This window comes from Chinchilla lanigera, unplaced genomic scaffold, assembly GCF_000276665.1.
Source record: "Chinchilla lanigera isolate Chin_1 unplaced genomic scaffold, ChiLan1.0 scaffold00077, whole genome shotgun sequence".
NCBI lineage: Eukaryota > Metazoa > Chordata > Mammalia > Rodentia > Chinchillidae > Chinchilla > Chinchilla lanigera.
Window position 1 is genome coordinate 4,204,844 of NW_004955478.1, and position 24,067 is coordinate 4,228,910.

At 44.1% G+C, this 24,067-nt stretch overlaps 1 protein-coding gene across 1 annotated transcript in view; it reads left to right on the plus strand.

The window, feature by feature from the left end:
• Positions 1–24,067, plus strand: part of Fam20a (family with sequence similarity 20, member A) — a gene marked incomplete at its 5' end in the record, with an annotated part of 54,252 nt that overhangs the window by 22,276 nt on the left and 7,909 nt on the right. Inside the window, 3 exon segments of the mRNA XM_005402116.2 lie at positions 19,086–19,270; positions 20,086–20,136; positions 21,681–21,759. Coding sequence (XP_005402173.2) covers positions 19,086–19,270; positions 20,086–20,136; positions 21,681–21,759 — 315 coding nt within the window.

Sequence of the window (24,067 nt, forward strand, 5' to 3'; positions counted from 1 at the left end):
CTGATTGGCTTGGGAACTGCAGAGGATATTACCAAAGCACACTTCTGGGGGTGTCTGGATGGGTCATGGGAGTATGACCTTGGGTACTATATCTGGTCCCTGGCTCCCTCCTCTCTGGCACTGCTCCCCTGCTCTGCTTCCCAACTGCCATGATCTAAGCAACTTTGCTGTGCCACACCTTTCCACCATGATGTTTCTGCCTTGGAACGAACCAGCCATGAACTGAATCATCTGAAACCATAAGCCAACTTAAACTCCTTAAAGTTGTGGGTATTGGACATTGTGTTCTAGTGACAAGAAAGCTGATTAACACCAGAGTCTACCTGGTGGTGCTTCAGCAGATAACCATAAGCAATGTGAAATGGTACAGATAGAATATATGAAGGAGAGACACATTGTGCCATAGAACACAAAAATAAGGACATGAGACCTGTCCAGGGCCCGATGCATACTTAAAGGAAATGAAACGAGCTGGTGAGCAAATAAGAAGGATACAAGAAGGCAAAGAGAGGAGGAAAAAGTGCCCTTGGCCATAAAAAGAGCACGTTCCTAGACTGCTGGATGGATCCTTGCTTTTGTAGCTAGGGTAAAGTAACTTGGGTCTAGATGAATGCCTCCAGGAGAGCTTTCCACATGACGAAAATCTTCTATCATTACACTATTGTCACAAGTAGCTACTAAGCAGTTGAAATGTGGCTGGTATCCTGATGAATCAAATTGTTAACTCTATTAATTCTTAAATGAGTTTAACTGTGAATAGTCACATGTGGTTAGTGGGTATCACATTGGCCAGTACAGACCCTATAGGTTATGTTAATGAAGCTTCTCCATTTATCCACAGTGGAGAGACATTGAATTCTTCTGTGCAACAGACTGACTGCAGTAGAAGGGCATTTCAAAAAAGCAGTTATTCTGGTTATAATAAAGAGAGCTTATTAATGCAACTCCAACCTGGTAGGAGGCTACTGAAGAAATTCAAGTGATTTGGACTTGGACGATGATGGTAGAGAGGAGAGGAGAGGAGAGGGATTCACAGATCAAAGAGCTGTTAAGGAGGTATCATCTGCATGACTTTGTGAAGAAGTAGTTATTGGAGGGTAGGAGAGAGAAGTTTCAGGGTAACTCTTGGGATTCTGGGTCACCCCACTGGATAGACGGTGGTCTGTGCACGCATGTTGATTCCCTCCCAAGCTCTGCACCCATCTTCCAACTGCTGTATGATTTATTGCTGCTGATCTCACCCTTGAAAGATTCAGATTACCTGGAACCTCTGAATATCGCCTTATTTGGATAAAAGTCATTTGGGAAAGGGCCTTTGTGGATATGATTAAGTATCTTGAAATGAGATGACCCCAGATTATTGGGGTGGCCCCTGGAGGTGTCACAAGTATTGGATACAAGAGAAAAGGGCAAAGCAAGCTGATCACAGGGGCGGAGATCAGAGTGGTGCGACCACAAGCCAAGAAACCCATAGAGCTACCAAAAGTTGGCAGAATCAAGGAGTGAGCTCTTCCCTAGAGTGTTCAGATTGTGTGCAATCCTGCTGCTAAGTTGATTTTAGATTTTGGACCTCCAGAAGTATGAGGTAATGCATTTCTATTGTCTTAAGGCACCAAGTTGGTAGTAATTTGCCATGGTAGTCACAGGAAACAAACATACTCCCCCCACTGTCCCTTCCCCTAATGAATATTCATAGGCACTGACTGGGTGAATGCATAAAAGCCCTCCTTGCCCTCAGTGGAGAGCTCATTTTTAGGTGTAACAAGCTTAAGAGCTTCTCAAAGGATCAGTCCAAGTCTGAGATTTCACCTGCAGTCACACCTGCGTCTGACTTCCTCCTCACCCAGTCCTGCTTTCCCCTTTCTTACCTGTGTCTCCATGCAGTACATGCCTAAGAAAACACCTGCTCCTTAATCCAACACCCAAGGTCAGCTTCAGGGAGAACGTGACCTAAGAGGGTAGCTTCCACCTGAGCAAAAACCTCAGCTGAAGACCAGACTTAGCAGGAAGATTAGGAGTTTGGTTTTGAACATACAGTAGGTGAATACCCGGGCTTTAAAAACAGGTATTGGAAAACCATGACCTGCAAACCAAGTCTGGCCCATGAGCACCTGCTTTGGAGCACAGCTGAACTGGAACACAGGGCCCATTCATTTGCCAGTGATCTAAGGCTCCTTTCAATGCTACAATGGCAGAGTTGAGTTGAAACATTATATGGCCCACAAAAGCTAAAATACTTGTTACCTTGTCCTTTACAGAAATAAGCAAATGGATATTTTGATCTACAGCTCAGAGGGCTGGAGGTATAAATTTCTAAGTCCTCTGCCTACAAGGGGAAATTGGAGTCAGAGGTGTAGACATGGCAGGAGAGACACCTGGGAATTCTAGCATTTCGTGACAGATCAAGGAAGACAGACACCAGGTGGTCAGAGAGGCAGGGGCCAAACCAAGACAGTCCTAAAAACTGGAAAGATCAGCAATGTTGCCCATTCAGCTTTAGGTCTTAGAACGTTGGAAGTTGTTATTTTCTTCTGGAGAATCAATATTTAAATCTGTCAAAAGAAACATGCTTTCCCAGTACATCCAAAGTGATATTGCATTAAATTATTTAAAAGTTTGTTTGGCCCAACACGTGTAAAAAATGCAGATATATAATTTTTACTTGAGCCAAACCTTGATTCTAAATGATCTGATGATGCTTAAAATCACAGCCAGTTGTCTGGTCTTCATTAACCCTTTTACTATTTACCCTTGCTGACCTGCTGTATCTCATGCAGTTTTCTTATTTTGAAATATTTCTTTCTAGACAACTCAGTGTGAAATAATCTGAGAAAGACCTGATTTTTATGGGGAAAGATTGTTCAATAGATACCTAGTTACAGTTAGATAAGAATAAGAAGTTCTGCTGTGCTACTGCACAGTGAGTGACTGTAAATAATGATAATATATTTTTCAAAAAGCTAGAAGAAATGTTTCATGTATTTTCACCATAAAAAGAATGATAAACTCTCTAAGAAATAGCCACATTTAGCCCAGTTGAAACACTACATGTTATGTATGTTGAAATATCACATGGTGCCTCATAAATACGTATAATTTTTTGGTTTTTAATGTCGCTGTTAAAAAACAAATTTAAAGAAAAGCAAAAAGGAAAAGAAGATTTGTTTCAAATTATAAACCATCAGATCTCTGAAATATTTTGTAGCCCACCAAAACCAAAAATATACTGTAACCACAGTAGCTGCATATGTCCATAGCACTGGAGAGCTTCCAGCTTCTCTCCATAACAAAGAGAAGTACCTTCTGTATACAAGGCATTGTGTTACATTTTGTAAGGGGCCCAAAGATGAACACGGCATTGTCCCTGCCCACTGCCTGCCAGAAGGAACAAGAAATGTACCCTAGTTGCTAGTACCCCAAAGATGGCAATAGCAATAAAATGCTCATTGCATGAAAATTTGAGGGAATGAGAGAGAAAGATGCTATCTAATTAGAGGACTGGAAAATATTCCAAAGGGAAATTCCACGGGATTTTGGCTCTGAAGGCTAGGAAAGATTTCTGAAGATGAAACTGTGGAAGAAGGTAATGAAGATGAAGGAGCAACATGGTCAGAGAGACGAGTCTGAGAACAGTAAGTACAAGAACATAGGGAGGAGGGCAGTAGCTGGGTGATACTACAAAGTAGAAGAGGCTCTGTGTTGGTTTGGGGTTCTTTTTGCAAGGGGAAACAGTATAATACAGGACACATATTTTATGATTATTTATAATAATCACCCAAATAGTCATATACAAGAGAGTGCAAGGAATCTGTCCATACACTAAAGACCAAAGCATCCAGCTGAGGGCCTGGATTCCATGATAATGTCCTGCATGAGTCCAGGTGAAGATCTAGAGCCTATAACAATGCCTCCCACGAGGCCAACTGGAGACCAGGAGCCCTCGACAATGTCTCATGCAGGCCTGTTTCATGGATCTGCACTGGGAAGGCCCAAAGGTCAGTGGTGGAAGCTAGAAAGTCTGTGCCAGCAGGATGAAGGATCTGTGCTAGCAGGCTGAGGGATCTGCACTGGAGCCAGGAAGTCACACTGAAAGTAAGAACCTGAGCTCCCCTGCAAGGTACCACAGCCATCTGCAGCAACAGTGAGGTCCCAAGCTCCTCCGATGATCAGGACAACTGAGTTCCCATCAGGAAAGCAAATGCGGCAAGCTTTTCCAGGAGACTGGCAGTGCACCTTCTTCCCCTCCTGAGCCAGGGAGCGATGCTCAGAGTGAGGACCAGAGCTTGCCCAAAGTGAACTGAAGCTATTCTCAGTGACAAGGTCCCAAGCTCCTTAGAGGATGAAAATATCCGAGTTCATCAGGAAAGCCAGCATGACAAGCTCCTCCAAGAGAACCAACAGCTCCTTACAGCTTCTCTCCACTTCAAATAGGCTTCTAGCAGCTTCTACCAGCTCCCAACAGCCTCACTACTTCTTCTCCAGTTCCGCCTCTTATGCTGCTGGCAACAGTCCTCAGCTGGGCTCCCACACCCAACACCACCCTTCCTCAGTTGACCAGTTGTCAATCCACTACAGGCTACTTGGAGATTCTGGAGCAAGAAATTTGGACTAGAGGTTATGGGCAACAAGGATACACTGAAGGATTTTGTAGGAAGGATGTGCTTGGAGCTGGCTCTGGATGGTTATTTTGGTAGTGGTGGGGCCCAGGATGAAGAAAGGAAAAAAGACTGAGGTCCTCAATATCAGTTAAGAGGACAGTCCACCAGTCATGAGCACCGAGTTAAGGCAAGGTTGTGAACACAAGGCTACAAGATTTGGAAAGAAAAGAAATCAAAGATGTCTGCACTTTGCAGCAAAGGGAACTTAGGAATGAGCAGCTTGAAGGAAAATGCAGGGAAGTCTCAACTTGCATTCTGGTTCTGGCCCTGCACCTCCTCTGTAACAGCAGAGAGCACTGTTGTATCTACAGAGTACTTCTTGCTCTGATAACATACTATTCCAAAGGGGCCACAAGCCACCTATAAATAAAGACAGCCAGGCCACATGGGAGATGGGGATGCCAATCTTGTTCATTCTAATTCAAGGCAAGGAAATGCAGGCATGAGGGGTTTTTCAGGCATGAAGCCATGTGGTCACTGCGTAGGAGTGTGGGGAGCCTGTCCAAGCTTCTGGAAACTTCAAATCCTCCCTGAGCCCTCTGAGTCACAGCTATGTTGCCTCCCAGCCTTGTAGGACCTGGCTCATTAGTGCTACACCCCAGTGACTCTGCCCTTGAGGTTGTGGAAGGAAACACAGTATAAGTAGGCACGCTCAGCTTCCTGAATCCCCAAAATCAAAGAATCCAGGCTCCTGTGTAGTCCACAGAAGCCTCACCTCCAGGCTTCCTAACCATCTTCATGCCAGATGCCTCTTCCTGTATCCTATGTCCTCCTACATTGCAAGCTCAGACCCATCCGGACTTTCCCTGTCTTGCTTTCCATTGAGCTAATGCTTCTACACACAGTGAGAGCACGGACAAGCTACAGCAGGACCCTGAGGTCCATGGATGATTTATTACCTCACAGACATCACAAGGCATGCAAATGGCCATGTCTAATTCAACCCTAAGATAGAGATGTTTTTCTCTTGCTTATGGGATTTTGCTCTGGCTTGCGAAGCTGGCTGTTTCCAGTTACCCAGTAGAATTAAAAAAAAAAAAAACTCCCTCATTTCTAGTCTTTATAAATGAGAAAAATAATAATTTAAAACAGCGAGCATTCTTGTATGCCTACTCTTTCATTTGGTATTAGCACACTTAACTCTTATGAAGATGATGAGGTAGCTATCAAGATTGCCATTTCCGCCATTGGGTAAGCTGTAGCTCAAAGGGCTTCAATGACTTCTTAAGGCTATACCTTGGGCTTGGGATGCAGCTTGGTGGTAGAGCACTTGTCTAGTATGCACAAGGCCCTGGGTTCAATGCCTCCTCGTTTGCAAACTGTTCTCAGCCTCCTCATTTGCAAATTGTGAGAAGAACCTGTATCTCATGCAGTGGTTGTAATCCCATATAAGATACTGTGAAGATGACCGCAACACTACCCCCATCCTCAAGGTCACTGCACTAGTAAGAGGCAGAGCCAGGCCTTTGTGACAAACTCTGTGGCCCTATCTATGATTGCACTCTTAATTAGTTCTTGTTCATCTCACCACGCATCTGTGATGCACTCACCTCACGCCATCATGGGTCAAATGATATCACTGTCATCAAACACAGGCTTTATGTTTTGCTTTTGTGTTGTTTATTCTACACTGAGAGTCAAAGAAAGATTCATGCTGCAGATGGGGGGACTCGAGACAGTCCGTGAAGAACTTCCGGAGGTAAAGCCCAATATTACAGTGGGCTGGAGTCTTGGAAGTTTCCCAAGAAAAATACTGAGGGAGACTTAGAGAGGGAGAGAAACAGCCATGACTCTAATTTAACCTGGAGACAAAACAAGGGTTTCAGAAAGTCACGAGTGATGGTGTGACTGTTGCGAAAGGCATCCGTCCCAGTCACTTTCACGTCAGATAAGATTAGGGAAGTGGTTTCATTTGTGGAAGAAAAAAAATTCCTTAATAATTGTGGACATGGAGAATGAATTTCAGAGTCCTGCTTAGACACTCTGCGGCAGAGGGGACGGATGGGCTCTTTCCCTCCATGGTGTGAGCTCTGTAGAGTCGGAGCCGACACCATCTCCAAAAACCAGTGCAGCTGTGCAACACATCAGGAGCAGGACTTGCACTCTTTAAAAGGTAACAGACAGAAACTCCAGCTAGAGGATCAGGGAGAACGTGTCATTCAGATAGCTGGGAAGTCCTAGCAGGAGAGCTGCATCCAGGTACACAAAGGATGTCAGTAGGCAGCCTTGTGTTCTCTGGTCTCCAGTGCTCACCTTTCAGTTCAGTCTTTCCCCGCAGTGGCAATATTAAGCAGATTTTTCTGGCCACCAGTGGTTCCTCTTTTATAGTCTCTTCTTACCTGAGAATTCCAGATAAAAGAAAGCAGCTTTTCTCGGATGCCTTGAAAAGTCTTGAAGATGAGCATAGCTTTGCTCATTTGCACATACCTGGATCAACCATTGAGGCGAAATGAATGTAACATTGTGATCTGAAATTGTGGGTCACCAGGAGAGCTTTTCTGCCAGCTAAGGGAGGGGCAATTCACAGGAGATGATGTGATGCTGAAAAAAGTTTTGGCAGAGGATGCTAGACGGTGAGACAAAGGAGTAAGGAAGACGTAGGCAAAAGCAACTTTTAGCGTTGAAGTGTTTGATTGCAAGATTCCAGAACTATATAAGGGATGACAGATACTCACCACCATCCTTACTAAGTTTGGTTTGGTTCTTTTCAAGCAAACCAAATATAAGTGTCTGTATGCATATAGCCACCTGTATATGATCTTTAACAAAAATATGAGATGCATCTATATGCTATTCTAAAATTAGATATCCCTCTGTTATTAAGTACCGCTATCATAGATGTTTATATTTTCTCCACTTTTACAGTCGCAATAAGATTTCAGTAAACATCTTTGACATATTTTCTTCTGCAGTTGTGCAAATAATTTGACAGGATAAGTTGCAGAAATGAAAAATGCTAAATCAAAAAGTAAACTCAGTACAAAATTTGAAATGTAGTAGGAAATTATCCTCTAGAAATATATCCCAATAATATTCTCATCAGTAATGCAAGAAAGCATAATAGTAATGGAACTTGATAAGCCTGCTTTAAACTAAGACTTCCATTTTAAACAGATTTTGACAGTTGTAAAATTCATATGGATGAGTACACAAGTTGATGTAAGAAAACTTTTTTGCAAAAAAAAGGAGCAATAAAGGGAACTAGGCCCACCAGCTGTCGAAGTGCTTTATAAAATTTAAGTTCAAATAATAGCACACTAGAGTGTGACCAGACAGCGTATGGAGCAGAGGGAAGATTCCAGAAGAAAATCTGGAATACATACAAAGAGAAGTTTATTGTGCGCTACAGAAGACACTGCAAATTAATAAGAAATGGATTGTTTAATAAATGATTTTTAGATAACTGGCTAGCCATCTGGAAGAGAGAGAAGGGGTGAATTTTTACCCAATATGTTTTATCTAAATAAATTTGTCAGCTATTTAAAGGGAAAGAAACAAAACCACGGAATATTAGAGAAAACCATGGTTTAGTATTCTTATAATTTGAAAGTGATATTGACCTTTCTAAGAATAATAGAAGCCAGAGCCATGACTAAAAGGATTGGTCATTTTGACTGCACAAAAAACAACATTTTTGCAGGAAAAAAAAAATCACCATAAGTGAAGTCAAAAGATTAACACCAAACTAAGAAATTATTTGCAAATCACAGAGAACGATTAATTTTCTCAATGTATAAAATAAATAAGAAAATGATTAACAACCCAGTACAAATGTGATCCACAGAAATACAGATGACTCATACACATATAAAAAGATCCTCATCTTTACTATAACAAGATACATTTGCAAATTCAAGATGCCATTATTCACTCATTAGACTGACAAAGATCAAAATGTACCGGCAAGCTTCTTTAATATAGCCCCACCCCATGCATAGGGTGGTAAGGCTTGGCCTCACTGGAGGGCAGTTTGATAATATCTACAGCAAAGAACTAAGATGCACTATGCCCACGTATCAACTGCCCTTGATAAATGTAATCATCATGTACTGTAAACATATACTAGTAAAAGTAAAAATTTGAAAACAAACAAATAAACCCGGGGCTGGGGATTTAGCTCAGCGGCAAAAGCGCCTGCCTGGCAAGCGCAAGGTCGTGAGTTCGGTTCCCGGTACCGGAGAAAAACAAAAAAAAAAAAAGAAATCTGGTCACAAATAAACCCAAAGGGTGTATCTACCCTTCAACCCAACAACTACCCTAGGAATGCATCATTCAGATGCACACACACCTGGGACATGGTATGTTTTCATCATAGCTAGGTGTCACAATATTCTTGTCAGGACAAATTATAAACAACCTCGAATTTTACCAATAAGATATTCGGTTATGTCTTAGTGTATTCAGACTGCTATAATGAAATACCTACCATACACTGGGTAGCTTACAAACAACGGAAATCTGTTTCTCACAGTTCTGGAGGTGGGGAAGTCCAAAATCAAGGATCCGGCAAGTTCAGCATCTAGTACAGACTTTGTCTCAGGAGGACTCTGGTTCTTGTTCATTGCGAGCAACGTGTCACTATGTCCTCACAGGGTGGAGGGCCCAAGCTAGCTCTGTAAGATCTCTTTTAAATGGGTGCTAATCCCAGTCAGTGAGAGCCTCACCCTTGTGAGCTAATCCCCTCTGAAAATCTGCACCACCCTCCACCAGCATCTCCAAGATTAGTTTCCGTAAATATGAATCGGGAGAAGCGGAACAAGTACTCAGACCATAACAGATTAACTATGATTTCCACACAGTGGGATATTGTGCAGTCTTTAAAAAGAATAAAGAGCATTCTGTATACTGAACCGAAAAGCGGCCAAAATCTACCGACATTAGAATACAGCAAGTCTTCAGGACTACGTGAACTTCACACGACCATACCTATAACACCAAGGTACAAAGAAACAGTCTCAAAAATCTGTTCACATCAATTGCCCCTAAAGAGAAGTGGGCCGACTGGGAAATGTGGCCAGAAGATTTCTGATATTTGAAATTTTGAATCATGTAAGTGTGTTTTTAATCAAAAGTAAAGAAGTAAATTAAACACTTTTAAGTCCTCTTTTTTTTTTTTCCTAAAAGAGGTGCTGCTTCTTTTAGGAAACTGTCAAGAAAAACTTGAGCATTGCAGAAGGTAACGTATGACGTATATCTGAGGTTTTATTTCTGCACAGGTGAATAAAATATATACTTTTTCTTTACTTTTAAGGTGAGGGTAGTTTAAAATGCAGGATTATGTTGGCTGACGTTACACCTAGCTATATAAATATGTACCTTATATAAATGGATTTTTATATCTCCACTTAAAACACAGTGATATTTACTATTGCCATATTAAGCTGTTGTTTTAGAATTCTACTTCTTTTTTCCTTAATCATAAGTAGGGAAAAAGAAAAGCAGATAAATTCTCTAGACGGTCAGCGGTTTTACTCCTGCAAGCACACAGCCAGAATGAGAGTGGGGGGTGGAAAGCCCTGATTTGTGGCATTTGTCAATTAAGATGGTGTATCTACAAGAGAGGTCAAAATATGCAGCAAATGTTTGAAATTTTATATTTTCATTTTAATTAAAAGCACCTTGCCATCAATCTCCCTCAAAATATTTCCCCTTGCTTCAAATACACTTATCCAATCATTCTTATTACTCTCGGAAGCAGTTCTATGAGTTCTCATTCAGAGAAGTGTACTTACAAGATATAATCAAAACTATGGTGAATGCTATTGCCAAGTGCCACACAACAGAAAAGTAGTCTCGTGAAAAACATTACAGTGTGCCCTTATCCACCTTATTCAGCAGATCTGGCACCATGTGACTTCTGCCTCTTCCCCAAAGTCAAAATGACCATGAAAGGAAACATTTTAAATTGACTCAGAACATTGAGGCAGCACAAAGACAGACAGTCATGAAAGAAGACTACTAGAACTGCTTCGGAAAGTGGCAAAAAGGATGGGCTAAGTTTGTTCAAAGAGAGGGCAAGTACTCTGAGAGGGTGTTAGGGTTTGTGTCTGGATATCCCAGCAAAGCCTCATGAGGTCATGAGGAAGATGAGCTTTTTGGAGGCGGCAGAATCTAGAGTTTGCATTTGGTTCACTGTCTATTGCCGGGACTGGCAGTCTGAGTGCTACGTTCGCCCTAGGGCAGGTACCCTGCATACAATACGGGGAAAAGAAGGAGGCTTGCTTCCCCTTCTTTTGCTCTTTGCTTGTGCTCTCTCCTCCAACACGCTGCCATGATCGGTTGCCCCTCTGCCACATGCCACCCTGCCTTGGAGCTAGCTCATTATGGACTGAAACTTCCACAAACTGTGAGCTAAATAAACCTTTCCTTCCTTAAGTTGGGGCATCACATATTTTGTCTAAGCAATGAGAGAAAAGTAACCAAGACAGGGAGATTAATGTCAATGTGTCTTTCACATAATAAAATTTTTATTTAAACACATACTATATTTTTTATCAAACCTTGTATTCCAACCATGGCTAGTTTCAAACTACCTGTCCAAGACAGACAGCTCCAACACCTCCTTACTGGTTGCTCACCCATAAGCAAAGAGCACTCAAGGAAGGTTTTTGCAAGAATAAATTACTCTTGACAGCTCTACTTTAACCATTAAAACAAAAATAGAGAAAGGACACAGGAATAGCCGTTTCCCTCCTCCTGCCCCCCAGCCTAGGAAGATTGTGAGCCTTGATCTGGCAAGGTCAGAATAACAAACCAGAGAGCCGTGTGCCCCACCTAACAGTAGATGTGAATGACTTAGGAGCAATGCGTCCTAGGCCAGAAGTTACTCAATTCGCCACTCACATGTTTTTTTGGATGCTGCATCCCCATCTATTGTTGTAGCTTAAGCCCATCAGGTATCAGCTACCCATACGAAAACTGCACCTCTTCCCGCAGTCCTCTCCCACACCCAGCTCTTCCAGAACTACCTCTCCTTCTTCCTAACCCACGTTCCAGTTGCTTTGGTTCTGGCTAACTAACTTGGCTGAAGACTTTCCACGCTTCCCAGCCAACTCTCCAGAGAGTTTAGCAGTCACATAGCATCCACTTCCCAGGAGCCTTGGGAACTAGAGCCTGACTAGACTATTTTTAAAATAAAAATAAATGCTAATGAAGTAAGGGAAAGTTGGCTGAAGGCCTAAAGACCTGGTCAATAATTTGCCCTTTTCCTTGATTTTCCTAACAGGCTAGATCTGAAAAATATTTAGCATTGGCCACTTTAAATAATTATGCTAATAGTACAAATTGCTCTTTTGTCCCAGTGGGAAGGGAAGTAGTTGGAGTCGTGGATCTGCTGTTAACCTTTGGGGGGTCGGCGGGTGAGTAGAAGCCTGGCCCAGGGCTTGCACTCCTGGGAGAGAAAGCGCAGCCATCTTTCTTTCTACTGCTTTTAGAGACCCAAGTGTTCCCTTGCTTGCTTTGTCCCCCTGTTTACGTGCTTTCCCCAGAGTTACTTGTAGAAAGAGGGTGACTTAACGTGACCCTACTCTGCCTGCTTACTCTGCAATTGCTGTCACAGCAGAGGGCAGAACACATACCCTGTCTGTGAAATTCTCCTGTTCTTCGGCCCACACAGGGTACTTTTTAAATTTGAGTCAACACTTTTTAAAAAGCAGCGTCCAAATTCTGATCCAGATCTGGATTTATGACTTTGCTTCAAAACTCAAAATAAATGATTCCCCAGAAACGCTTCATGAGAAAAAGCTAGTTCAGTGTCTCGCTGTCACCAAGTATTTGATGAATGAGTGACTGAATGAATGAAAAACATCAGGACATGATCCCCGTGAGCTGAAACTTGGTAGCAGGGATTCCTTGTTCTGGCCACCGGGATTCACATGCTCAGGCTTGTTTGCCCACCGATGACCAAATCAAAGGAGGTCATTTCTTTTGGTAAAAAGGAAAAAAGGTTTTTTCAGAGCCAGCCCTCAGTAGGCGTCAAGGCCTGTTTGCCTAAATCACCATCTCACTTACACAGGCGGGCGAGAGTGTCCCATAGTAAGGAACAGAGGAGAGAGCGAGCGAGCAGAGAGAGGTCATGCAGATGCCGTGCTTGCTTTATCACTTCCAGCCAAACTGGACCCCCTGGCCTCCTGGGGCTGGTATCTGCCTATTCTGTCACTTTGTTTTGGCTGAGGAGTGTTGGCTGTGTGTTCAGCAGGAGGAAGTCTGGAGAAGCTGCTTATCTCTAAAAGAAAAACTAACTTCTAAAGCTCCATTCGGCAGTACACTCCAGTTTGACACGCTTGTCTTCAGCCTGCAGCCCTTGCTCGTGTACGCTGCCTCCCTGACACCTTCAGGCATTTAATTCTATGAACCTGCTCCCCACCATAGTTCTGCGACCTCCAGCTCTCTTGCTGGAGAACTCAGAAATAGAAATTCTATCCAAAAGCAGATTGACCACTTCAGAGACAAAGTAATACTCTGAAACTTACATGAGCGGTTTTCTTGAAGGAAAAAAAAATACTGCTTGGGATGTTGTTTTGAAGTCTGTTTAAAATAAAGCATTTGGCTTTCTAGTTTCTTTTTGTACCGAGTACGTATTAATTTTTGCCTGCTATGCACAAGTAGATCACAAACTTAAGAGTTGATGTAATATTCCAGCTGTTCTGTAGATCAGCAGTCGAGGGTGGCTTGGGTCATTCTCTGCCAGATCTCACAAGAACTGAAATCAAGATGTCGGATTTTCATCGGGAGGCCTGAGGCCCTCTTTCGAGCTCGCGCCCATGGTTGACAGGGTTCATTTCCCTGCAGTTATAGGACGAATGCACTCATTTCCTTGCTGGCCCTCGGCTGGGAGCATTCTCAGCTGTTAGTAGCAGCTCATTAGCCCTTGTACTTGGTTTTGGTTTTTTTGGTTTCAGTTTTTGGTTTTTTTCCGGTACCGAGGATCGAACTCAGGACCTTGTGCTTGCCGGGCAGGCACTGTACCCTGAGCTAAATCCCCGGCCCCAGGCCCTTGTACTTGGCCCAGTCCACTTACAAAGCCAACAAAGCTGTGTCAGATCTTTCTAATGGTTTCTTATCGTTCTGAATTCTCCTTCTCCCAGCCAGAGAAGACCTCTGCATGTAAGGGATCATGTGATCATAGTGAGCCCAGCTGGATAATCTCCCTTTGTTCAGCTGTGCCATGGAACACAGCACATGGAATCACGGGTTCCAGGGGATGATGTCATGGAAACTTGGCGGCCAATTTTAGAATTCTGCCTATGATAAAATTTCTCATACTTTCTTAGAGATCTGTGATATGGCTCCCAACATGTATCCCCATATTTGGTTACATTAAAAGCAGAAAATGTTTCTAATGGGGAGGTAATTTTTCTCCTGTCTTCTGCACTGAGCAATCCATAGCCAAAGTATCGCATCTCATTCTAGATAGCAGAAAAAGGAGAAAGTAAATATCTATAACTGTCTCAGTCTTCTCAAGCTACTATAACAAAATACCATAGATTGGGTGGCTTACAAACAAGAGAAAAAGAATTTCTCGCAGTCCCAGGGAGTGGAAGTTCCAAGATCAGAATGCCAGGAGATGTGAGTATCCAGTGAGGTCCTTCTTCCTGCTTCACAGGAAGAATTCATAGCAAGCTGGCTGCTTGCTATAACATCACACGGCAGAAGACACAAGGGGTCGGTTTCATAAGGCACTAATGTGAATCTGCCTTCAAGACCTACTCACTTCCTGTTGTGTTTTAAAAGTGAAACATTCCCCAAAGACTCATGCATGAAGGGCCTGGTTCCTGAACCCGCGGTACTCAGAGGTGGGTCCTGAAGAGGTGGTGGGATCATGAGAGTGCTGACCTTGCGAGGGACTCAGTGCCTTCACGAGTTCAGCAGTGAGTGGACTGATTAAGAAGTGGGGCCAGGGGCTGGGGATTTAGCTCAGCGGCACAGCACCTGCCTGGCAAGCGCAAGGTCGTGAGTTCGATTCCCAGTACCGGAAAAAAAAAACAAAAAACAAAAAAAAAGAAGTAGGGCCTTGTTAGGGGAAATAAGTCACTCGGGCATAACTCTGAACAGTGTGTCATCCCAGCCCTTTCCTGTGTGTCTCTCTCCCTGTTTCTCTTCCTCTCTGTCTCTTTCTCTGTGTCTGTCTGTCTCTCTCTGCTTCCCAGCTGCCATAAGGCAAGCACCTCCCTCTGCCACCTCCTTCTCATCCAGTTCTGCCTCGCCTCAGACCCACACAGCAGAACCAGCCAGCTGGGAACCAAAACCTCTAAAGCCGGTAGCCAAAATAAAGCTTCCCTCCTTTAAGTTGACCTATGTAGGGTACTTTGATCACAGGGAAGCAAAACTAACACATCTCCCAAAGGCTCTGCCTCCTAATACCATCACTTTGGGGGTTAAGATTTCAACCTAAGAATTTGTGGGGGTATAAACATTCACCCCATTGCAAAAACGAAGATCAAAATGGATTCAGTGAGACAAAAGATTTATTTGATCTGACGAGAAACCAGAAATTCCATTTGACTCAGCTATTCCCCTTCTAGATATCTTCCCAAAAGAGTTAAAGGCATCATATTACAGTTATATATGCACATCCATGTTTATAACAGCACAATTCATAATAGTTATATCTTGGAAGCAGCCTACATGTCCATCAACAGATAAAGAAAACATGGTATTATACACAATGGAATACTATTCTGCTATAAAGAGGGACAGAGTTGAGTTATTTGTGGGACAGTGTACCCTGAAAACATAATGTTAAGTGAGATAAATCAGACACACAAGCTTAAATACTGTCTGCTTTCTCGCATAGGAGAAATCCAAAGTATACATAAAGAGCAAAATAAAAGATAAAAGGAAACAGAAAGATCTTCTATGAGTGGGAAAGGGACCAAGAGATACAGGAGAAGAAGGTGGACAAGGAAGGGGATATAAAAAAGAGTTAAGACATGTCATGTACGTGTACCAAATCCCACAATGAAAGTCATTATGTATCATAAACACAGATAATAAATAAATTTTTAGAAAGAAGATACAGGCAAAATGGACAAAATACCCAAATATACAAATTTAAGGTAAAACTAAAATAAACAGAAAATCCAGACTATATCTTATATATTAAACATATTGGCTCTGTTAGTATACTATCGATCTGTTAGTATTTTCCTCCTTTTATTTCTAAAATAAAAATAATAAAAAATAAATAAATAAATAAACATATTGGCTCTAATTGAAATTGTTTTTTGGGAGGCTGGGGATATAGCTCAGTGGCATAAGCACCTGCCTGGCAAGCGTAAGGTTGTGAGTTCGATCCCTCGTACCACACACACACACACACACACACACACACACAAAACAATTGTTTTTGCAGTGGAAACTCTAGTTCAGGAAGCACAACAGACACAAATGCCAAGCAAACACGCTATTCTTCCAACTAGAAAAAAAGAAAATACAGACACACTTTATCAGATCAGAAGAAAACTGAGACTGGAATTTGACAAGAAAACTATGAAACAAGGAAGTCACAGGGATATCTCTCGCATCAACTTAGATGTGACCTTCTAAAAAAAATTCAAGCTGGGCATAATGATACACACCTATAACTCCAGCATTCTGGAGGCCAAGGCAAGAGGACGGCAAGTTTGAAGCCAGCCTGGACTACACAGTCCCAAAATGAAAGGACTGGAGGTGTAGCTGAACGGTCCCTGGGTTCAATCCCCAGTACCACCGTAAAATAGAAAATAAAAGTTCGGAAAGGATACAGTGATACAAAGAAGACAACAGTCACGGCTGCATCACAGGGTTTTTGTTTTCTTGGTTTTGGTTTGAAAGGTAAGATTCTCTTAAAATTAAAAAATTCAGTGGATATAATTGGACACATTAACTGACTGCATAAATGTTACCATATCAATGGATGCAGACAAGCCTTTCAATAAACTAGAGTATCTCTCAGACAAAAAGTAAAAATTCACGGGAATGAAAAGGGGAAAAAAATGAATTCAAATCACTGGCCTATTAAGGGTGGCAAAGGAATTTAACCTGGAGGTGGGAAGATGCCAGGGTCACATGATTACTCTCTTTGAATATTTTAAGGCTATAATGTAAGAAAGGAATTTGTTCTGCCCATCTCTAGGCATAAAATCAAAACCCGTTGATGGAAGCTATAGAAAAATTTTTGGCTCGGTGCGGGAAAGTGCTTGCCAACACAGCTCGACAGACTTAAGTGAGGCCGCACATGGCAGGCCCCTTCCCTACAGCTGTTCCAGTATAAAAGCGACAGTGAGCTCCTCGCTGCCTTTACAACTGCTTCGTCAGTCCAAATATCCAGTTTTTATCTCTTCTATCTGGGATAGCTGTGCTTGTTCTCAACCATGATGTCAAAAGTCACAGTTTGAAATCCAGCTTCACCAAGGTTTTCTTTCCAGTTGTCTATTTTTGGAATCAAAGTTGAGTAACAGAAAATACAAAGTGATGGGTTAAAAGAGAAGAAGAAACAGGAGTCCCAAGAAGACTCATCAGATGGTGCAAATGCAAAAGTGCAGGGCCAGTGGAGCTCTCTCTGCAGGAGTGATCTTAGGGGTAAGAACCTAAAAGGAAGGAAGAGCCAACACTGAGGATAAATAGAAGGAAAAAGCATAGGTAGGGTATAGCTGCCATCGAGTTAGATCCAAGGACAGTAGAGGGTCCTAGATGCCAATGAAACTAGAATACAAAGAACAAGATTCATGAAGCAGATTTAAGGTGAGAAACTCAGTGGAAATTTAAGAACCTGGTCTTCATCAGATGGCAAAGCTTTAAGAATCTAAACCTATCTGAGCAGGTAGCCTGACTTAGTCCTGGGTGGAGAGGCAACTTGCAGAAATCCAAACAGACTATGAGTTCAGATGTCAAGAACGAAGACAGAGGTAGAGATCCAATGGAGCGTAGAGTCGTTATTCAACAGAGACGCAAGGAGCTCATCTATCCCCAGGCTCGGAGGCCAATGTCTGACGCCAGCAAGAGGGAAATCCAGTTGCTGAACCCTAGCTGCCAAAGAAACCAAGTCCAAATGCTGCAAGACTAATTCATGGTCAGAACGTACACAATGAGAAATCTGATTGAAGCTGCAGTACCGAAGCCCAGTCCCTTGTGTGGCGTTGCCCAGGGTGAAGAGTGAGTCCAGAGAGCAGAATGGGACAGCACAGGAATTGGTATGCAACACACCCCTGAGTCACAGGAGTTGGGTCAAGAAGTAGCCGTAATAACTGGGTCCCAGGTTGCCAGGGTGAACTGTCCTTCACAGCTCAAAGGCCTGACAGAAGCAGAATTTGTCACTTCCTCTTCTTGAGCTTCTTGAACATCTAGAGAAATTACCCTCTTGAACATAAAAGATAATGATGGACTCCTCTTTCCAAGCCTTTTTCCCCCAATTTTGCAGGTAGAGAAAGTAGAGCCAGGTGTCTCACTAGCAGCCTTTGGCTTCTTTACCAGTGTCACTGTTTTGTGATCAACCTCCCTGTCTGAAGAAGTGCTCTAATATGCAGCTCACAAGAGGAACTGGAAACTCTTCTACCTGGTCAAGAGTAGCTCAGTGGCTGAAAACAAAACTACCTTTTTAGGGGGAAACATTCCCACCCATTTCTGAAATAGCATGAGCCACTAATTGTTCAAAGCACATTTGTGTCCTAAGTGAATGTTCTAGATGAGCTAGGAGTGGAGAATTAAGGTGCATATTGGCAAGGACTGAATGTTTGCATGTCCCCCATTCATATGCAGAAGCCCTAACCCCCAGCACATGGGTATTTGGAGACAGACCTGTTTTGCTCTAATTATTTCAGACACACAATTTCTCTCCCAAACTGGACGCTAAGCCTCCAAACAGCAGCACACCATCATTGTTTCTTTTTTCCCTTTCCCTCTTGCAGAAAAGGCTGCCAAGGACAGTCAGCAAACGGCTAATTAATTCTTCTTTCCCTTCATGATGCATCCATTCACCTAACTCAGCTTCCACCTCCATTGCAGGAGCCTCACTCTCCACTATTTGTACCCATGGCCTTCTCCCGCTACCTCCTTAGGACAGAAAGTGTTGGGAGATGCAAGGTACAGTGTTTTAGTGGGAAAGTGCATAAGAAGCCCGGGGTCTCTCCCTGAGGTCCCATATAATGTAAGACCCCTAATTCTACTCATAAATCTGCTCTTTTCCACCACAAATGTGTCACGGTGTATTATTCAGTATTCATGTACTTGTGCACATACTGCCTCTTTCACTCACTAGATGGTAAGCAGTCTGAGGGCAAGGAGGGGCGGGGGCTGTCATGTTCCCCTAGTATCCTGAGCACAGCAAGAGACCTGGCCTTTATCAGGGTGCAATGCCCTTGTTAAGTGCGCGGAGTTTCCAGGTAAGTCTTTGTGTTTTTCTTCCTCCAACTTCAAAGCAAAACCAAGCATGCTCTTCTGCTCTTTCAGACGACACAAGATCTACAGGGAACAGATGAACCTTACCTCCCTGGAACCCCCACTGCAGCTCCAATTTGATGCCAGCTGGATCCAGTTCCACCTGGGAATCAATCGCCAGGGGCTGTACTCCCGGTCCAGCCCCGTCGTCAGCAAGCTCCTCCACGACATGAGGCACCTGCCGTCCATCAGTGCTGGTGAGGCTCATGGGATCAGGCAGGATGGACCAACTTCCCCCCAGCGGGGCTGGGTGAGCCCATCTCAGGCCAGATGCCTGGGTTCAGTATCACACGGTTGCCACTGACACATGATAGAGAGGTTAATACAAAGAATGGGGCTGGGGATTTAGCTCAGCGGCAAAGCGCCTGCCTGGCAAGCGCAAGGTCGTGAGTTCGGTTCCCGGTACCGGAGAAAAACCAAAAAAAAAAAAAAAAAAAGAAAACATTTTGCTTGTGAACTTGAATCTCATCAAAACCCCATCATGGAGGCACTAGGACCCTTCAGGAAAGATGATTGCTACTATTTATTGAGTGCTTCTTTTGAAATGGGCCATGTGTTCCCTCGTAAACGGTGACTTTATGGTACGGGCATTATGATTGCAATTTTACAAGTGGGAAAGTGGAGTTTCAGAGAAGTAACATGGTAATCCCAGTACAGGAGATAGGAGTCAGGGATTCAAACACAGGCTTGCTGACCCCAAGTCTGTACTCTCACACTACAACAGTCTCTGTAACGCAGAATCATCGGCAGAGACAATACGAGAGCAGGCCTTTCCTACAGGTATGGCTGGAATGTCCACGCAAGGGACTAGGACATGGGGCTGGGGTGCAGCAGAAGGAAGACTGCAGCCCCTGGGCTGTGGGAGATCCCTTGCCGAATGGCCAAGGCTGAGATCCACAGGTGACATCACAGCCACGCCTGCTGCTGGTCTGCGCTAGAGCCAAGGGCCCCCATGTGGTCGGCTGTGCGTGGGACATGGCTGCAAGTTCTCACGGCCTTCTCTCCCTTTCAGATTACAGTCAGGACGAGAAAGCCCTGCTGGGGGCGTGTGATTGCACCCAGAGTAAGTGCCTCGGCCCCCCATCCATCCAGACCTCGCGCCACACAGCCTCGTGAGCCCCAGGTCCCCTCCAGTGAGGCAGTCACTGAGACCTCATACTTCTGCCCGCCCACCCAAAAAAGAAAAGGCATTGGACAGGAATTCTGTGTAAGATCCTACTGGTCAGAAGGTGCTTCGAGGCAGGCACCATCGGCGACATTCGTCTCCACTGACTTTTCCAAACCAAAATGAAATTTTTAAAATACCCCAAGTTACTGCAGTGTGATTGAACGGGACAGTGGCTTGTGAGGCTGGCAACATATCAGAACCACCTGGAGAGCTTTAAAAAGCGATGTGTCAGCCAGGCATGAAGTGCACGCCTGTAATCCGAGCACTCAGGAGGCTGAGGCAGGAAGATCTTTGCGAGTTCGAGGCCAGCCTGGGCTACAAAGTGAGCTCAAGGCCAACCTGAACTGCATAGCGAGACCCTGTCTCAAAAAAGAAAAAAAAAAAAAAAAAAAAAAAGTGTGTCAAAGGTTAAAAGCTTAGAGTACCCTAGGTCTCCACCTCCAGAGGGTTAGGTTCAGTGACAGAAGGTGAAGCCCAGGAGTCACCATCTTAAAAATGCACCAGCTGATTCTAATGCAGCCAAGGTTGTGAGCCGCCAGAAGCAAGTCATCAACAGAGTCAAAAATCTATATAAAAGCCTGGCCTGCCAGGAATGAACCATATATCTGTAGTCCCAGCTACAGGTGCCTAGGCAGGGTAGTTGCAAGTTGGAGGCTAGCCTGGGTGGCTTACCAAGACCCTGCTTCAAAATGGAATAAAAAAGGAAAAGGAAGGGGCTGGGAATGCAGCTTAGCAATGGAATGCTTGCCCTGGTTGAATAAGGCCCTGGGTTCAATCCCCAGCACCAGCAAAAAATAAATATACAAATCCTGGTTCCAGATGGACTGACACTAAAGCCCCAGGCCAGTCAGACATTTACCTCCACATGCTGAACAGGTATGAAAAATGTCTACATGCGATGTGATGTGGAAGCCTTAGGCTTCCCTGCCCCTGAATTCAGCACCTGCCATTTGCCGTTTTGTAAAACACAGTGAGCACGGTCCTGACCCTTAGGGGGCGCTCAACAGGGCTGGAGAAGCGAAGCCGGATGGGGGTGAAGAGCAGGGGACAAACTGGGGGAAGCAGCACCCGGTCCCTAAGGTGCGCAAATCTGCCAGACTTCACCCCAGCCCGGGTGCAGAGCCATCGATCAGAAGAGAAATGGTTAACCGTGTCTAATCGATCTGCAAGGCTGCCATTGAAACACAAAGAGGAAGGGCTGGGGTCTTAGTAAAACATTCTTTAGGGTTTTTAGGCCTATCTGTTTGGGGCCCCCAAGACTGGCAGAAGAGATACTGAGCCCCTGAACACACCCTCCATGGCCTGAGAGCATGGAGTTCACCCTGCTTTGACAAGCAAATCCGAGTTCTTAGGGCCTGATTAAGTAAGAGCAGAGAGAAGAAATCAGCTGCATTTATGGGGTAACAGAAGCACTGTTAACATCCCCTTCACCTCCCCAGTTGTGAAGCCCAGCGGGGTCCACCTGAAGCTGGTGTTGAGGTTCGCAGACTTCGGGAAGGCCATGTTCAAACCCATGAGGTAAGAGATGCCCTCCGCACTGCCATAGTTAGTGCGGCAGCCCTGGGGAGCTCTGGCCAAAAAGTAACAAACACGGCCCAACGTCCTCAGCCTGGTCACTTGGAGGCGGTGTAAGACATTCTGCACCAAGCACACGGCTTGTTTTTCATAACAATGAGTGAAAACAGAGCTAATCCTTATCCTTCACAGCACCTGTGCCACACACTCTACACCAGCTGTCTTTGGACCATTCCACCCTCATGAGCCAAGTGCTATTTTACTGTCCACGCGGAGGCGAGCACACTGAGGCTCTGAGGGGCCAGCTCTTCCCCATCTCCCAGCTGCAGACAGTGGACTGGAGACCCAGAGCTAGACATGTGCCCTGCTAATTCACACTCTCCCACTGTAATAGATCGCCACTCTTTTCCAGGCATAGAACTCTTTTTTTCGTTTTTTGAGACAGGGACTCGCTCTGTAGTTCAACTGGCCATGAACGCCCTGTGTAGTCCAGGCTGGCCTCAAACTTGCAGTAATCTTCCTGCCTCTGCCTCCCAAGCGCTGGGATTACAGGAGTGTGCCACCACACCCAGAACACTCTCTTTTTGACGTCAGGAAGTTTACAGACCTCTATCTGATCATACTTCTTTTGAAAAATTAGACAATGAACACAGGCTGTGTCAGTTACAGGATACATTAACATTTTATTCATAACAATAACAACTTACATACCTCTGAATGTTGTAGTACACATCCATGAGTGAAATAATATGTATCTAAGTCTACAGATAAAAGCCTGGTGTGTGTGTAATTTTGGGGACTCAAAAGAGTCCGAAAACCCCTACACTCAGGTCTCCGGAAGTAGGCCTCCCTGTCTTAGCCTGTGCCAATGTCCCCCTGGAGACGACATGCATGAGTGAGACAGCCAAAGAGGGTGCCCACTACCCAAGTCACGTGTTCCTCCAAAGTGTTGTCTTCAGGTAAATAATTTTTCGAAGATGTGTATGAAACAACTGAATTTCTGCTTATATTCACTGATTTTTTAAGTCCCATCATATAAAACAACTTACAAATTTAGAAATATCCCCCCCAGGCACGCATTTCACTTGCCAAAAATTTTTACCTCAGTCATCATCATTGCTAGAGTCAAACTTGGAGTCAGTGTTAAACCAATAGGAAAACCCTGCCCCGCTCGCCGCCAACAGCCTGTTTCAACCGGTTCCGTCGGACAGTAAAACCCGCACCAGTCTGTCTCCACCAAAAATCATGACATTAAGAGGAGTTCCATCCTTTGAGAAACAAAACAAGCACTGTGACTATACAAAGACTTTCTCTGAGGGACAGTTCTGAAAGGGATCGCCTCTTAGATTCAGGCAATGAAAATCAATGAAATAATTTATCAGGTTATTTTATTTCTTTTAAAGAGATGAGGTTTTGTTATATTGCCCCCCTGGGCCTGGATCAAGTGATTCTCTTTCCTGCCTCAGCCACCTGAGTTGTGGGTTGTGCATATTCGTGTGTGGTGCTGGGGAATGAACCCAGGACCTTCACACTGAGCTACCTCCCCAGCCACGGCGCCCCGCTGAACAGGAGAGCCACTGGCAAGTTTCTGGCAATGTAGGGTCTTAAATTACTGTCACATTTAGTCACGCACATTTATTGTGTATTCACAAGGGAGCACCAGTTAGGGGCAACACAAGGCCACTGACGTAGGAAGATGAGACGTTCACAAGAAGCATAAATGCCGTGATACATCTGCATATTCACCACAAATCACCAGATCCATAAATTCCACTCTAGAGCAAACTCTAGGTGCATAGAGACGTCTCTAAATTATACTAGCCAGAAGTTAATATGGAGTGGATGAGCACACTTTTACCTTTTGCCTGTCATCCAGGAAAGAGAATCTTACAGTGTTATATTGTATTTACACTGTATTTTGCTACAAACACGACTCTGCAGGGAGCAGCGTAAACCCACCCCCACCGCCCCGCTCAGCAATTACAAACCAATACAAAAATTGTTCCAATTAACCGGCTTCTCCCCACCCCACTGCCACCCCCACCTCCACCCCCAAGTGTAATGCAAAAGCCTCCACCACTTTTTTTTTTTTTTTTTGTCTTTTTGAGACAGGGTCTCGATATGCAATTCAGGCTGGCCTTGAACTCACTTTGTAGCCCAGGCTGGTCTCGAACTCTCAATGATCCTCCTGCCTCAGCCTCCCAAGTGCTGGGATTATACGCGTGCGCCACCACTCCCAGCCTCCACCACTTCTTAATAAGAGCATTTTTTACCTATTCTTATCCTATAACCCAATTTCATCTACAATTTT